Raw genomic sequence first — 17751 nt, 5'->3', positions numbered from 1 at the left:
AAGCCCCCAGAATGGTATTATACGAGATAATAAAAAGGTACGGACATAACTAGATTCAATGAAGTCTTGGATGAGATATCAACTCAGGAAAACCAAATAGAAAGGACATTTTTGGGGTCAACCATGGAAATGTGAATATGGTTGCAAAATTAGAGGAAATAAAATTTATTAAAATGGAAAGATAGAGATATTGTCTGAAATAAGCATAGAAAAAGACCCAGAAGGCTATGCACTCAGGTTTTATCAATAATATCAGCAATCTCTGAGTGGGATATACTGTTTAAACTTTTTTTTTTGGCTTATCTATATTTTCAAATTGTCTACAATGTACATATGCTTTTTCTACAATATTAAAAAGCTATTAGAAACAACTAATAGACCTTTGAACTTAAGCCAGGAAGAGGTAAGTTGGGGACTATCTGCTGGCAAATTTTTCTTTATCTAAGAAGGCTAGACATTCATCAGATACCAAAAGAGATGTCAGCAACATGGCGGACACTTACCAAAGATGTTCAAAATAGAAGCCTAGAGAGGGATAATTTTGTTCTCTATTAAAAAAAGGAACTAAAGCTCTGGACTCCTGATGAAGTGGGAATCACAAGTGTGTGCTTATGTACATGCATGCATGAGTGTATATGCATGTGTGCACCCACACACACCTATGCACGCATGGGTGTGAGCAGAAAAGAGAGCAATGATGAATGAGTCAGTGTAATGGAGGTGGGGGGCAGGAAATGAAGGGAAGACGAACAGACAGTCTTCACAATAAAACCCAGCAGAGAGTCGTACAATCACTTATCTAGAGAAGAGATTCCAACATCTTTCAGTGGGAGCAAGGCACAAGCAGCTGCCACTTAAGTGGTGTTCTGAAGTATGAAATTATCTAAATTGTTAAATGGGTATCTGGCTCAGACAGCACATTTGCAGAATGAGATTTTCAGGGGCTGAGGATGCTGTGATTTCGAGATCGCAGGCATGTGCTCAACCCAGCATCAAACAGCTGGAGATGGGGGGCAGGTAATCAAGGAATGTGTTCCCTGCAAAACCAGGAAGAGAGATGCTCTCCACATGTCGGATGCCATGTCCCTTTCCCAAGGTCAGGAAATAAACTCTGCCGAGGAAGAAAGCACTATTGTACTGCTCAGGAAGGGGCAGGCTGAGCCCGTCTGCGTGCGCCCGTGCTTGTGATTCGCACTATCTGCAGTACACCCACTCCCATCATCAGCCAGTACAGCTCAGGTTCTCCTGCTGCTCCACCAGGATCCCGACTCCCTGTACTTTACAGCCTGTCACCCAGAGGTTCCGCGGGAAACATTTCAGAGCTCTGGGACACGTGAGGTTCATCTGAAGTACTTTTTGTCTTCCCCCAAGCGTGGGCTACAGTTGAATCCGTAGGCCATTAAAGGGTGTGTTCTGTGCTTAGCCTTGATGAACGGCAGGTCTTCCAGGGCTCTGGAATCCCAAGGGAGCACCACAGCGCAGGGAAGCACCCATCCCATCCTCACCAGGGGGGTGACAGGTTGAGTCCTCAAGGAACCGTCCTCTGGAATAGGTCACACCTTAATTCCCATGCAGTCTTTCTGAATGTCTAACTTGAATGTTCTTGGAGGAAAAATAATGCCTGCGACATTTAAATGTGTTTAAAACGTGTAGCTCTGTTTCTGGAACAGAATGCAACTAGAAACTCATGGCTATTACCAGGTTCTCACTGTGATTCACCACAAATTGCTTTATATTCCCTGGCATCTGTATCTCTTTTAATCATGGAAATTATAAATTAATATATTTGCCACACAAGTAGCTTAGGATGATGTTGCAAACGTACAGGCTTTATGTTTTCCATTTAGTCCTATAAGGTTTTAAAATATTTGTATTTATTTTTGGCTGCATTGGGTCTTAGTTGTGGCACACAGGATCTCTGGTTGAGGTGACTGGGCTCAGCAGTTGTGGCACGAGGGCCTAGCCAACACGAGGCACATTGGCTTGCCTGGGAAATCCCATGGACAGAGGAGCCTGGTAGGCTGCAGCCCATTGGGTCACAAAGAGTTGAACACGACTGATGTGACTGAGCACACACGCGTGCACACAACTGTAATATTAAATATCAGCCACAAGTGTTGAAATAGCCAGTCAACAGCACCTTAAACTAAGGGAGATTTGTTTTTCTCACATGAGAAGTCAGAGGTCCCTGGCTATTGGCAGTGGTATCTGCCTAGTGATGTTATCAAGGACCGGACGCTGTCTTTTTGTTATGTCATCTTCAGTGTTGACGTTCTGGCCTCATGCTTGTCACCTCAGGGTCACAAGGTGACTGTCATAGCACTCACATCTCTTAAGTCTCCTGCATTGGCAGGTGAGTTCTTTACCACTAGCACCACCTGGAGAAGGCAATGGCAACCCACTCCAGTGTTCTTGCCTGGAGAATCCCAGGGACGGGGAGCCTGGTGGGCTGCCGTCTATGGGTCACACAGAGTCGGACACGACTAAAGCGACTTAGTAGCAGCAGCAGCACCACCTGGGAAGCCCATACAGCTGGGTACATAGTGCTAAACAAGAGAGAAAAATAATTACAAATACACTGTGTGTGACCATGGAAAATCGGGGATACAGGCAAATCTAAGCTAGACTAGGCACAGGATGGCTTAGTGATGAATATGATGATCCCTAAGTGATAAATAGGGCTTCCTAGGTGGCTCAGTGATAAAGAGTCCACCTGCCAAGCAAGGGATATGGGTTTGATCCCTGGATCGGGAAAATCCCCTGGAGAAGGAAACGTCAACCCACTCCAGTATTCTTACCTGGGAAATCCCATGGACAGAGGAGCCTGGTGGGCTGCTGTCCATGGGGTTGCGAAAGAGTCGGACAAGACTTAGGGACTAAACAACCAGAAGTGATAAATCAAGGTCAGGGAAAGAACATCAGACAGACGGAGCAGTCTGCTCTGAAGGGGGACAAGAAGATGGTAGGGCACAGGTGTAAGAGCCAAACGGGCAGGGGTCTCGGGGGCTCTGACAGGGCTGTGCTGCTTTGCTCCATGAACAATGAATGGGAAGCCCCTGTAGAGGGAGTCTGAAGCAGAAGCAGGTCACAATACAGTTTGTTTTTTGTAAGTGTCCCTAGGTGAGAGGTGGAGTGGGAGATACAGGGAGGAAACGGAGACGAAGGCATGGCCGTAGAAGGGCAACAGGAGGGGACCTGGCCACAGTGGAAGTGTTTTGACCTTGACCGCATCAGGGTCGACTTCCCATTGTGAGGCTGTGGTAAGATTCAGCAAGAAGTTACACCAGGGGGAACTGGGATCCCTCCACTGTTTCTGACAACTTCATGAGGATCTACAATGATCCCAGAAAGTTTAATGAAAAGAAGTGTCTCCTAGTTTCAACATGGAAAGTGGAGGAGAAGGAGTAAGTGTAGAAGAGAGCAGACCAGTGATGAGTCATCTGAGCTGCCGGACCTTGGACCAGGGACGGGGGATAAGAGATGTGGATTGATTCCAGAAGTATCTGGAGCGTTCTATGGGCCGATGGATGGATGGATGTGGGAGGGGCAGGACTGGAGCAGAAAGGCAGATTCTGGCATTTTCCTGAGATAGGACACAAAGGAAGAGGAGCTGGTTTGGTAGTGGGGATGAGGAGGCGGGCCTGGCCAGCTCCTGGGTGGGCAGCTCAGGTTAAGGAGGCCATGAACGATCCAGGTAAAGGTTCTGAGTGGAAGTGCAATCACCTTAAAAGAGAAATAAAGGTGACATTTCGCCTCCACCCGCTTCCCAAGTCCCAGTGCCTTCCTTCTAGGAAAACATCAGAGACTAAAGCCCCTTTGGTCCCATGGCGGCCCGGACATCACACTTGGCGTCCTTTCTCTACTGGCCCAAGTTGCTCTACCAGCCCTAACGCCTGCCACCTGGGGCTCTGGGTCTGCAGAGAGGGGGTCACCCCCAACCCCCACTGTCCGCCCCCCACCGCAGCCGCCTCTCCCCTCCCCCACTCCTCCCTTCACTTCGGTGCATCTCCACAGGGGGCCTCTGCCTGCTTTCTAGCAGCAGCCCTCACTTTCTTCCTCTTTCTTTGACCTTCTTCCGTGGCAGCTGGTGTGGGAAGTGGGTGGTGATGTTCAACTCTGCAGCTGGTAGGCCCGGAAGCATGGGGCCTGCTGTCTACCATCCACTGACTGGCTCTGCTTGGTCTAAGCAGGTTGCGTCCCCAGCTCTAGGCTGAGTGCTGGAGACAGAAGACTTGCCCCCTGGGGACCTCCCTGGTGATCCAGTGGTTAAGATTTCACCTTCCAATGCAGGGGCTGTGGGTTCGATCTCTGGTTGGAGAGGTAAGATCCTGCATGACTCATGGCCAGCGCCCCCACAAAAAAAAAAAAAAAGGAAGACTCGTGGGCTGGCAGGAAAGGGCACGCGGAGAGAAGCATGTATACAGTGAAGAGCACCCTTGAAAACTGCCTAGTAAGGCGCCATATTACAGATCCGCAAGACAGTTTCCTTTCCGAGTTGGAAGAGACCATCACTGATAAAGCTGCCAACTTTCATTTAGGAGCCACGTTGCACAAACCAACTTCCCACATCTGTAAACGCTGGAACTGGGCTCAACACCAAGAGAGGCCGGCTCTGGAAGGTTCCCAGGAACTGCCACTGGCTGGGGAGCAGCAGGGCCAGGAGAATTCCTCCAACTCATTCCAGGGCTGCAGGGAGCTCTACATGCTCACTGCAGTTATTACTCTTAGTTTTCTGCCAAGTGTACATTGTTCTCATGGAAGCGACATGTGTACATGACATGACTCTTCTATACTCTTTCCCATGTGGCTAATCATGCCTGGCACAGGCCCACTGTTCAAAGTCCTGAAGGAGAGGGTGGATGAGAGGCCCCTCAGATCCCTGTTAATTTTAAGATCTATTCTTCTTTTGGTGCAGTGGTAAAGAACCTGCCTGCCAGTGCAGGAGATGAAAGAGACCCGGGTTCGATCCCTGGATCAGAAAGATCCTCCCGGGAGGAGGAAATGGCAACCCACTCCAGTATTCTTGCCTGAAGAATCCCATGGACAGAGGAGCCTGGAGGGATACAGTCCATGTGGTTGCACAGAGTTGGACATGACTTGGCACTTCTAGATCTTTTTCTATTTACACATATATATGCATAATTTTTACATGAATAGAAACATACTATACATAGTCTACAACTTAATATTTTCATTGAATAAAATCTTGTTTTCCCCCCACATATCAACTAATCCATAGTATGAATATTCTATAATATTTTGTAACCATCTGCCATTGTTAAGCATTTTTGATTGTGTCCAGTTTTGCTATAACAAATATAACTATAGTAAATGTTCTATGTACATGTATCTTTGAATATTTATGTTATTTCTAGAAATAAATGAATAGACATGGAATTGTTAAACATTCTAAGTACATATATCTGAATATTTATGTGTTACTTCTAGAAATGAATAGACATCTATAATTTAAAGATTTTGAAACTACCACTAAATTGTCCTCCAGAAGTATTTAATAGTTTTCACTCCCAACCACACTGTTCCTCAATACTATATCTTGGGCTTCCCTGGATTGCAAGAATCCACCTGCAATGAGACAGACCTGGGTTTGATCCTTGCATTGGGAATATTCCCCTGGAGGAGGGCATGGCAACCCACTCCAGTATTCTTGCCTGGAGAATCACCATAAACAGAGGAGCTTGGCAGGCTTTAGTCCATGGGGTTGTAATGAGTCGGATACGACTGAGTGAATAAGCACACAGCACTACCACTAAATTGTCTTCCAAAAATATTTAATAGTTTTCACTCCCAACCACACTGTTCCTCAATACCATATATTACCAACATTTAAAATTTTTGCCAACCTGATATAAAGTTTTGCCAGATTTGCCAATCTGATATATATTTAAGTTCTGCTTCTTTGATACTAAAGAGATTGACCATATTTTCAAACATTTAGTGGCAATTTCTATTCTTTTGAGAAACTTGTTTATATTTTAAAATGTTTTCCATTGGGTTGTTTCCATGTTTCTTGTAGATGTTTCAGTTCAGTTCACTTGCTCAGTTGTGTCTGACTCTTTGCGACCCCGTGGACTCCAGGCCTCCCTGTCCATCACCAACTCCCAGAGTTGGCTCAAACTCATGTCTTTTGAGTCGGTGATGCCATCCAACCATCCCATCCTCTGTTGTCCCCTTCTCCTGCCTTCAATCTTTCCCAGCATCAGGGTCTTTTCCAATGAGTCAGTTCTTCACATCAGGTGGCCAGAATATTGTAGATGTTAAGGAGCTCTTTTACGATGGATATTAATTTTTCACTGTAAATATTTCTCATCTGACACTTGTGTTTTATTTGTATATAGTGTCTTTAAATTAGCAATTTTCTTTCTTTTTTTAAGGATGCCTTCTGTGTAGTTAAGTTTTGCTCAAGTAGGTCTTCTCTGCCTAACAATTATACTTTTGTGGAATCTCTTTTTATTTTCCTCTAATACTTTGATAGCTTTACTTTTTATGTTTATCCCTGGAATTTTTACGAACTTATGATACAGACAGGGCTCTGGCTTTACATTTTTTCCAAAGGTCTTGGTTTCAGCTGTCTCAGTGCCAATTACTGACTATTCTTTTCATTTCCCACCAATTTGAAATACCACATTGACAATATATCAAATTCCAACATACACACACATCTCTCCCCCAATCCTGTTTTTTCCCATTGATCTATATGTGTATTTTAGCATCTATTAGGATCATACTTTCTTATCACTGTATCACTGTAGTATGCTGTGATGTCTGATATGACACATTTCTATCACCACCAAACATTTTTTAGCTATTCTTTTTTTTAAATTGGAGGATAACTGCTTTAAAATATTGTGTTGGTTTCTGCTGTATAATATCACTTTTTAAGCTATTCTTAAGCCTCTTTTTTCTTCTACACAAATTTTATAAATGGGTCAAATTTCACTGAAAAAATCTATGACTTAAGTGGGTTTGCACTGAATGTATAAGATAGTCTGAGCATAGCTGACATCTCAACAATATTGAGGCTTCCCATCCAAGAACACGAACGTCCCTTCATTTATTCAATTCTTGTTTTAAACCTGCATGTAGAGATTTATAGTTTTCTTAATCAGACTGCATATTTCTTAAGTTTATTCCTGGGTGTTATAATTTTTGTTGCTACTGTAAGTGGTATATTTTCCCATAACATTTTATGATTGGCTTTGGTAGTCTATCAGTAAGCTATTAATTGCAGTATATTGGGATCTTGAATATGGATGCTGTAATGAGTTCTTTATTAGTTTTAATGATATTTAGTTGATTCTTTAGAATCTTCTATTCAGAGAAGTATTAAGGAGCTGCAAAGATAACATTTTTATATATTCCCTTCTAATATTAACCCTTTCTATTTCTTTTTGTTGTCTAATTTCACTGCTTAGAGTTTCCAGCACCTTGTAGGACTAAGTCTAACACTTGTTAGTAATTTTGAAAGGGAACAACTCTAAAATTTTACTGGTAAGCATAATGCTCGCTTTAAATTTCTGGGAGAAAAAGTCTTTATTAAGCTAAAGAGGTTTCCTTTTATTCTCTACCTAAGACTTATCAGAGATAACCTTTGAATATAATCAACTCATTTTCAATGTATTAAAATGGATTGTAATTCTATTCTTCACATAAAAGCCACCCTCTTTTGACCGTAAACGTCAATGACTGTATACTTTATTCCACAAAGACGGTATAACCATGTCAGAAACCTCTGATGCCATTGAAGTTGGTGTATGTTAAAAATGTAGAGCTAGAAATATTTTGGGGAGCACATTAAAAAAAAAAAGCACATATTTAGGCTGTTGTTAATTTAATATGAATCCCTCACCTTGAAATCATCAGGAATGAGGAGTTTTGATGTTCGTAGAAAATTCAAGATATATCTGAACATCTGTCCGTCTCTGTCAATGAAATAGTGCTGTTTGAGACTGTCCAAAACAATGGGCTCTGTACCATCAAAAAGTCTTCCGATTCTGCGGTAGGAAAGAGGGAACAGTGAAGACAATTAGAATCAATCGTTCGGCCACTAAGACTGAAAGCTACTGTTCTGTGTCACCGTCAAAGGCAGCACTTCTGAAGATGGCAGTCAGGGAAAATCATCCACTAAGTAGTTATGGTTCGCTGAGAAGTACTGGCCCCTGCTTGATAAATATCTCAAGACCAGACAATTCAGAATAGTCACAGCCTTTCTCAAGTAAATTCTATTATTCAATGTCTTTTACCTGTAAAGAAGATGTTCCTGACATGGTGATTAGGGCTAAGTGCTGTCACTGTAATGGAAGATCATGTCTTTCCCTCTGTGTTACTTAAAACAACCTTCTCTGCCATTAAAAAAAAAAAAAAAGTGTGATTGCTCCCAAGTGTATTTTAAACAGAGTCTACAAAAAAAAAGTGCATTTTTGTTTTTAAGAAATCTGTTTTCTGAGCTTTCCCTACCTATAAGTCCCGTATTTTCTAAAAGTAAAGCAATGTCTATATGCTAACATCTACATTTAATTATAAAAATGAATCTCTGAGAATATCACTCATCTAAGAGTATATGTTTTTCATTAACAATGTGCAGTCTAGTTTCCTAGGTCTCAGCAAAAATCATTTGTAACAGCCAGGAATCATTATAAAATATAAACATTTGACCACCCAAAAAATATGACCTAGTTCTGGAACGTAAGTGGCAACGGGTAATTTTTAAAAACAGGAATCCATAATATGTGTTTCCTGTTTACAGTTAACATTTGAAAAGTGTGCTATAGTTAGAGCATTTTGTATCCAATATCATTCATCTCTTTAAGGCAGGCTGAACCTATACACTTTAGTATACACTCAGTTAATAGAAAATGGTCACATCTATACTATGAACAACTAGAGGGTTGGCTAATGAAAAATAAATATCCTGTATCAGAAAATAGAATTTACACACTTGAAATCTCTTCCTTTGCCAAGAGGTACATTTGACTTTCATTAAAAGCGTAGGCAGGAAAATGGTTCCATTTTTTAAGAAAAGATTTTTGTGGAACTCATAACAAGTCTCTCTCTGATTTGGAACACCATTTTATTGCTCTGATGATGATTTTGGAATCATACATTTCCTAGTCTTATTTTTGAAGTGGGACAGATGTAATGATAAGTTGATAATTCCATCCCTCTTAAAATACAGCAAACAAACCAACAAATAGGAACGCTGCTCCCCTCTCCCCCAAGAAAGACTTGTGAATGTGCTTCAATAACAATCCTTTAAAGATAATTAGAAAACTCCTGTCCTACCTGAAGGTAATAGGTGCAAAGAAGAAAGCAACTATTGAGTCAGATGGTATCCTTAAAACCCAATATATTTTTCTCAACTACTGTTTTCATTCAACTTTCCATGAATTAAGGGTGATCATGTAGGGTGTAGGTTACAGTCATCCAAGGATTCTACCTTGCATGCTACCTTGTCATTCATTTCTTATAAACACATCAATCAAATGGTAGATTATGTAAAGAAGAAGCAGTAAAACTAAAACACCCTTAGTCACTTATTTATAGCATTTCCAGGACAGTTTGGTGCAGGATGGGAAAGAATGAGACTTGTTTGCCTGTTATTAAAACATTCTACTTTTCACTGTTAATGATAAATTTACAGTTGACAGTGGAAGAAAAGGGAGCTATATTTATTAACTGCTTTCTATATACCTTGCCCTCATCTAAGCACTTTATGTAACAAACCCATTATCCTCCTTTTAAAGATGAAGAAATAGGCTCAAAATGATGCGTAACTTGCCCAACTAGTTAAGTAGCACTGGGGGAGTTGGGTACAGTCTGTTTGATCTTAAAGGGGCCTCCCTACAATGACTGGAATGAAAAGAATTACCACTACTGAATGAACACTTTAGGTCTAGAGATTTCAAGTCTATCTTAGATTTGTTTGGCAAGAGTTTTATAATGAAATCCAAACGTGTACACTGATTATTTTTGTGGCCTGAGATAAATTAATATCAATGATCACAAGTCACTTTACTAATGAGATGAAAAGTAAATATTTTATTCTTAAATAAATCCCAGGCTTTTAATTTTTAAAAGCTCATTTTCAAAATCTAGGCTTGGAAGTGAGCCAGCACAGAAAGTGATCAAATAAATAAATCTTCATGGAGTGAATGAGTAAAAGAGTGACTGAAAGAGGAGAGGAATGAGGCTTGGCCAGTTACTAGCTGTAATCTGAGCGAATCAACTTCTCTACATCTCTATTCTTTTATAAAATTACCCCTTTTCTCGGGGTTTTTGAAAAAAATCAAAAGGGGTCGTGGCATGCTCAAAAAGACAGCAAAAGAAGGTACCACAAAACAGCAAATAAAAATTTCTAGGGAAACAGCTCTTTGAAGCCTGAGGGCAGTTTAGGGTACAGGGTTTAAAGGAGTAAAAGGAACAATCATGGCTGAGGTGTATTGTTACAGAACTTTCCAAGATAGGAGAAAAGTGTCATGTTAAGTGGCAAGGAGATCCAACCAGTCCATTCTAAAGGAGATCAGTCCTGGGTGTTCTTTGGAAGGAATGATGCTAAATCTGAAACTCCAGTACTTGGACCACCTCATGCGAAGAGCTGACTCATTGGAAAAGACTCTGATGCTGGGAGGGATTGGGGGCAGGAGGAGAAGGGGACGACAGAGGATGAGATGGCTGGATGGCATCACTGACTCGATCGACGTGAGTCTGAGTGAACTCCGGGAGTTGGTGATGGACAGGGAGGCCTGGCGTGCTGCTGTTCATGGGGTCGCAGAGTCAGACACGACTGAGCGACTGAACTGAACTGAACTGAAGTGGTTTTTAAGATACTGTCAAAACAAACACCCTACCACCAGCAGATAACAAGAAACTGAACAGTTGCAGTAAGAAGCACCTTTACATCTGATTTAGGAGAAATAGCAAAAGATGCAAAGGCAAGAGGAGGGAAGTCTGAAAGGAGACTCAGCAAGGGGACAGGAAGGTGGCTGTGGCCCTTGGGCGAGGCAGTGGGAGAAGAAGCTGGGAGGAAGAACAGGATTCTACTTGGCAGATTAGAAACCCCACCATGGAGCTGTCCCGAGGGCGGGTTAGGAAGGCCTGCACGCCAGAACCTTCTCTTCCAGCTTGCTCCAGGCAAGGGAGGGCGCACTCTGCAGACCCAAAGGCGGGGAGGGAGTGGCCTGAAATTGGTGGGAAAACCCTCCTCCTGTACCAAAGGCGGAAGCAGCATGGTTGACGTGGGAGCCCAGAGGAGGGGGATGGCAGGCTCGGAAGGAAGAGCTCATGGCCGCGTCAATGCATGCACATTCCTGGCTGCAGTGAAAGGCCCCTCGGAAAAGAAAGAGTCCCTGCGTTTGAGTCAACAAATGTTACAAGTCATAAAAGGAAACACTGGGCTGATTTTTGCTACCTTTAAAAGGAGGAAGGTTTTGAATTGGTGAAAGCAATGCGGAAGGGCAGGGTGGTGCCAGCGATCGTAAACTGGGGTCCTGCATTGGTTTCGAGGTTGAATGTGTTGTGGAAAAGCATTGTTTGGCTAAGCAAATAGAGGGGAACACCGACACAGGCTATATTTCTTGTGGACACATGAATGGAGTTACAGATCAACAGTTGTGACTTGTAAACTCTGGTGCCTGAAAACGCTGTGGACCTGATTACAGTTTACCAGCCTTGGAGAACATTCCTGTTTTTCAACTGACCAAGACCAGGCTGGCTCCAGATGATGTATGACTGCCTTTTAAAAAAAAAACCACTCACTGAACCAAGTGGCAGTACTGAGAAAAACTTCCTCCCACAGTTTTATTCTTTTGACATTTATTTTTTAACATTCTGTTTTGGACAGTTTCCCTGTATGCCAAAGCAGGGAAAATAGGATAATGAACTCCCATGTGTCCATCCAGCTTCTAAAGCTATCAGTTCTTGTTCAGTCTTATCTCACCTGTACCTCTCTGCGTCCCTCTCCCCACTCTGGGATTTTTAAAGTAAATTGTAAGCATCCTATCATTTTTATGTACAAATAACTCATTAACTAGAGGATTGGGCTTCCCTGGTGGCTCAGACGGTAAAGAATCTGCCTGCAATGCAGGAGGCCCAAGTTCAATTCCTGGGTCAGGAAGATTCCCTGGAGGAGGAAATGGCAACCCACTCCAGTATACTTGTCTGGAGAATTCCATGAACAGAGGTTACAGGTTGCAAAGAGTAGAGGCTTATAAAGGTTCACTTAAAATACACATTAATAGACATTCAAATGTGCTCCTCTTTCTTGCTTTTTAGAGTTAGAACTCTGTTGATTACTCTATGCCGCAAATAATGCAGCCCAACCACCAAGGAAATTAAGTTCCTTTTGGTGAAAAGTTAGTCTGCTTCCTCACTGTGGCTCCCCTTCTCCCCGGCATTAAAGAATGGTCTTAAATGAAAGAGACCTGGCTTAGTGTGAATATTAGTCACTAAGAATTTCTTTTTTCTTGTGTATTCAATCATTTATAAGACTTAGGTTCTTTAATTTAACTGTGACTCAGTTCCTCAAGAATTTTGCTTTCCTGGGAATTCCCTGGCGGTCCAGTAAGTTAAGACCTCCCACTTCCACTGCAGGCAGCATGGGTTCAACCCTTGGTTAAGAAACTATACATCCCACATGCCATGCTGCATGGTCAAAAAAAAAAAAAAAGAAATTTTTTTAATTGTATAGTCACTCAGTTATTTGTTCATTCTTTCCACCAATACTCACTCAACCTGATCATGTGAAATACAGGGAATGCAGTGGTGAATAAACCACACTCTTGACTTTCATGGAATTTAACAGTCTGTGGGGCTGGGAATGCAGATCAAGTGGTGTGACTGAGTATGCAGTGGGTATGCAGAGTGGGCTGTGGGAGTACACAGGGAAGAAAAAGAAAGTTCACAGGAGAGCCTGAATGATAAGCAGAAGCTGGTACAGAGGTGGGAGCTAAGATTAGATAAGAAAAGACAGGTGTAGGGAAGATACAAAGGCTTGAAGGTGGACAAAAAAAAAAACAAAAAAACACTGCCATATGATTACTTTCCACTAGGGCATAGAGACAGGCCAACTGAAAAATGAGACGGGCAGCAGAAGTCAGACCAGGAAGAGCTGTGTAAGCAGGTCAAGGAGTTTGGGTTTGGTTTGGAGGGCGGAGGGCGATGGGGACTGATGTCAGGCTATGCTCTCAGCAATGTTTAGGAAAAGAGCAAATTTAGAAGTGAGAAAATCAAAACACTATCTCTAAGATCACATCTCCCCACAGAGGCAGCTTGCAGTTTATCCAAGTCCTGTCTCCTTTCCCTTGTTTTTGACTATGTCATTTGTATAGAGTGGTGCTTCTTAACCCTGGTTGCACAGTGGAATTACATAGGGACCTTTTAAAGAATACAGATGCCCAGTGCCAGATATTCTGATGTAATTATTGCTCAGGGTTTAGACCCCAAGCATTTGCATCTCTTAAAACGCTCCCCAAGGAAGTTTAATGAACTGCTGAGTTGGGAACCAGTGCAAAGGCAGATGAGCAGAGAGACTAAAGAGGAGCAAGTCAATGTCGTCAATTTGAAATAATCTCAAGTTGGTCATTCTGTCACCCTGAACTGTCACAGCACGTTTTCTTAATTAGCGACCAACATTTTTAGAGGTTAGGATCACCAGCATGACCTAGATCAACCTCCCATTTTACAAATGGAGAAATGACTCAAGGATGCACAGTTGGCCAGACAGAGTTGGCAGACCCACCATGCTGGGGTGGGGATGGGCAGAGGATGGTCACATTCAAGTCTATGAGGACACCTGCTAGTTATTATTGATTGAATATTATTAGGTGCCAAAGAAGGAGCTGCCTGCTTTATGGGCTTTATTTCATTTCATTCTTACAATGATCCTATAAGGTGACCATATTATTCCCATTTCACAGATGAGAACACTGAGCCCACAATGGCCATCACTTGGCTCAGGCTCCAACCTAGGTCTCATTCTAAAGCCTGTGTTCTTGACCACTAAATATACCTCTTTTTCATTTCTAATTAAAAAAACAAACAAACAAACAAACAAAAAAACCCTAGAACAAGCAAGAAGAAAACAAATGAACAACATCCAATGGGAAATGCAGTTTTTATACAGTTCAGTAAGACTTTGCTAGTGTTGCATGTTATCTCAAGAAAGCTTGATTATTACCAGCTTTGTGGGGAAGCTATCATTTACTTAACAGCTGAGAAAAAGTTGAAGCTCAGGGAAGCTGAACCAAACCAAGACAAACCGAACTAAAACACCCCAAGACTTCAGAGGTTACTTTCAAACTGTTGGTACAACTATGACATAATAGGGGCATAAGAATAGATAGGAAAGTCAAGATACTTAGGACAACGAAAACTTCTTCCGGGTTGAGGCGTACACCTGAAATGGCGTATTTCAACTCCGTTTACCTTGAGTTCTTGCGTCCCATTATGTGCGGTGCCCCTATTTAATTCTGCCAATCCCCCTGTGGGAATGGTCACTTTACAGCTAAAGAAATTTAGCTTGGAGATGCTTCCAACTCTTCTGAGCTCCATCCACCCAGAGGTCCTTGTGCGGTCTGACCCCACGCCATGTGAAGCACCATGGCAGGCAACGCAGCACCTGGCCCTACTTTACCAGAGGCAAGCAGGTTAATCCTTTCAACTCTTCGGAGCAGCTGGTGCACACATGGTAATTACAAGGGAGGGAGGCGTAGGACAAGGGCCTGTGGGCAGTGCCCACGCTAGGATTAACTTGCTCAGGGAGGGTGGAGAAGACCCTACCCAGGGGTGGGGTTGAGAGCTAAGTGCCAAAGACACACGGAGGGATAAAGATGGTGAGAAAAGGCAGGACACGGGTTGTGGAACCTTTCACCCACTCAGCTCTCCTTTGCCAAGAAAAGCCTTTTCTTCTCCACCTCTGGGCTTCCAAGCCATGGAATATATGGTCTGAACTTTAGGAAAATGTTTCCTTTAGTTTTCGGTCCAGATTTATTTTGCTGGTGAACCGTTTCACAGGCAATATCCAAGTGACCTCTTGAGCATTGCTTTTGGTGGATATTTTTAAATTATAAAAGCAATAACTACTCATTGTTAAAAACTAGAAAAGCACAGAGGATGAAGAAGCAGCAAAATAGAAACACAATCTGTGACGAGTCCACCAATCAGTAGGATATTACTTTTTAAAAAAATCTGATTTACAGCCTTTTTCTATTGAATGATTTTGTTTTCAGAAGCACTGTGGCTTCATACTTTTTCGAGCCTACTAACCCAAGTTCCCTGATAGCTCACACTTGGAATCCACCTGCAACGCAGGAGACCGTGTTTTGATACCTGGGTCGGGAAGATCCGCTGGAGAAGGGATAGGCTACCCACTCCAGTATTCCTGGGCTTCCCTTGTGGCTCATCTGGTAAAGAATCTGCCTGCAGTGCAGGAGACCTGGGTTCAACCAAGCTTCTGTCCTAATATTTGATACCTAAGGAAGACAGCAAATGAGATAGAGGGCTGGGGGAAGGTGTGTGCTTGTGCAGATGTGTAAGTGTATGTGTGGGAGTGAGTGTCTGTGTTTGTAGGTGTGCGTACATGAATGAGAGATGTTTAGGAAGCTGTCCCTGCAGTGGAACCTAGACTTGGAACAGCAGGGAAGGAAAGAAAAGCAGAGAAAAATCAGCACTGGGATTTCCCTGGTGGGCCAGTGGCTAAGTCTCTGAGCTCCCAGTGCAGGGGGGCCCAGGTTTGATCCCTGGTCAGAGAACTAGATCCCACATGTAGCAACTGAGTTCCCATTCCGCAACAAATGTTGAAGATCCTGCGTGCCAAAACTTCTTAAGACCCCATGGAGCCAAATAAATTTTAAAAGCCTTTTTTTTTTTTTTTTTTAAGAAAAATCAGCACTGGAACCAAAGGGTCCCCTTTCCTCCTTTCTGTTGGGATGGGAGAGGAGGGAAGTAGAACAGATGGAAGGGAAGACAAATGCTGGGTTGATACTAGAAACCTTTTGAAATGCCGGGGTCTTCATTTCATATTCTATTTTTGCATATTTTTAAAATTAGTTTTTATTATAGTATAGTGGCTTTTCATATATTTTAAAACGTCCACAATAGGGAATTTCCCGGCAATCCAGTGGACTCTGCTGTCTCACCACCAAGGACCTTGATTCAATCCTTAGTTGGGGAATTAAAGTCCCACAAGTCATATGGCCAAAAGAAAGAATAATATCCATAATAAAAAGTTTTTCTTAAAAAGGGGAGAGGTGATGCTATGCTGGGTATTATTATAATGTAAAAAATCCCCCAAACCAAAAAACACCAGTCAACTCACTGTTAGAGAATCCTTACTTATCTAACAGCATTTAATTTGCATATAATTGTTTACAAAATTTGAGAAATAGTTGTGTAGAGTTTCCACACTTGGGAAGTTTCAACGATATTTCAGGAACACAGATAAAAATGAATTCAGAGCTTGTTACAGAAATGGACAAAAGTAATTTAAGAGAAGAGAGAAAATACCTTCTAAGGAAAAGCAAACAAAACAAATTATATCTACTTATGAGGAAGTAATGTTTCCAGTACCTGTTCCCTGTGGCAGCATCATTTTCTTAAATGATTCACAGAGCTGAAGAAAGCAGGGGAGAAAAAGAAAGGCAAGTTTAAAATATAAAAAAATATATGAGCGCGCCAGGATTCTGGCACTCAGGGTTTTGGAGAATTGCTAGTTGACAGCAATACTGACGGCTTCACGGGGAGCCCAGGGCCACTGCGGGGAGGGGGAGCTAGTCCTTCTCATGACGCACAGGGAAAATTTTTTAAATTAGAGTTACTTTAATTGCTTACTATAAAAAATGTATTATAATTAACTTGATTGCTTTGAAAAAACACCACCGGAATTTACCAAAGTAGGCTTTCTATTCCTACATTTATTGAATGCTTGTCATGTTCCTGGGTACTCTGCTGAATCTCTTATTTTTAAGTTTTTTTAAAGATTTGATTTTTTTTGATGTGGAACCCTTTTAAAGTCTTTATTGAATTTGCTATAAGACTGCTTTTGTTTTGTGTTTTGTCTTTTTGGCCCCGAGGCACTCAGGATCTTAGCTCCCTGACCAGGGATAGAACCTACACCCCTTGCATTGGAAGGTGAATTCTTAGCCCTGGGCCACCAGGGAAGTCCTAGGGCCCACTCAGATGAGCATGATTCGGGCCAGCTAGGGGCTACAGGACCAAGGACAGGGACTAGCCAGCCTGGGGCAGGCAGGGAGGGCTTCCTGTAGGAAGCAATGCTAGTACTGGGTCTTCAGGACGGCCAGGCATAAAGAGAAGGGCACAAGGGCTTGGAGGAGGGATTTCAGGCGAGAAACAGTGTGATGGGTGAGGTGGGGACTCAACAAATGAGGAGCGCCTCTCTCAAAGCGTCGGCCTGAGTGGAGCAAGTGATGGCACAAGAGCTTGGGCACCGCACTTTCAGTCATCTCTCAGGAGCCCCTGGAAGTTCAGCTGTGACTCAAGAGACCTGCTGGAATCCTGGCTTTACCATCTTCAAGACCAAATTGGTTTGAGTTTCGATTTCTTCATCTGAGGAAGGGGATAATAGCCCATCCAAATAATTTTTATGAAGAAGAAATGGATGTCTGACATGAGCTTCATTTACTGAGCGTCCACTACCTGCAGGGCGCCGCGTCTTGACAACAGCTCTTCCAGGTAGATACCATCACCTGCATCTCACAAATGAGGACCCTGCAGTCA

General features: G+C 42.6%; 1 protein-coding gene across 5 annotated transcripts in view; it reads right to left on the bottom strand.

Moving 5' to 3' along the window:
• The window catches only part of KCTD1 (potassium channel tetramerization domain containing 1), a 210628-nt gene that overhangs the window by 15845 nt on the left and 177032 nt on the right, over positions 1-17751 (bottom strand). For 4 of the 5 annotated variants that reach the window (XM_061399703.1, XM_061399704.1, XM_061399699.1 and 1 more), the window contains exon 3: positions 7871-8015. The exons of the other annotated variant lie outside the window; for it this stretch is intronic. In XM_061399703.1, coding sequence (XP_061255687.1) covers positions 7871-8015 — 145 coding nt within the window. The remainder of the gene's footprint in view (positions 1-7870; positions 8016-17751) is intronic. 5 annotated transcript variants of the gene reach the window in all.

The sequence above is a fragment of the Bos javanicus genome, chromosome 24 (genome assembly GCF_032452875.1).
Source record: "Bos javanicus breed banteng chromosome 24, ARS-OSU_banteng_1.0, whole genome shotgun sequence".
In the NCBI taxonomy this organism is placed as follows: Eukaryota; Metazoa; Chordata; class Mammalia; order Artiodactyla; family Bovidae; genus Bos; species Bos javanicus.
This window is presented reverse-complemented; position numbering and strand designations above follow the sequence as displayed.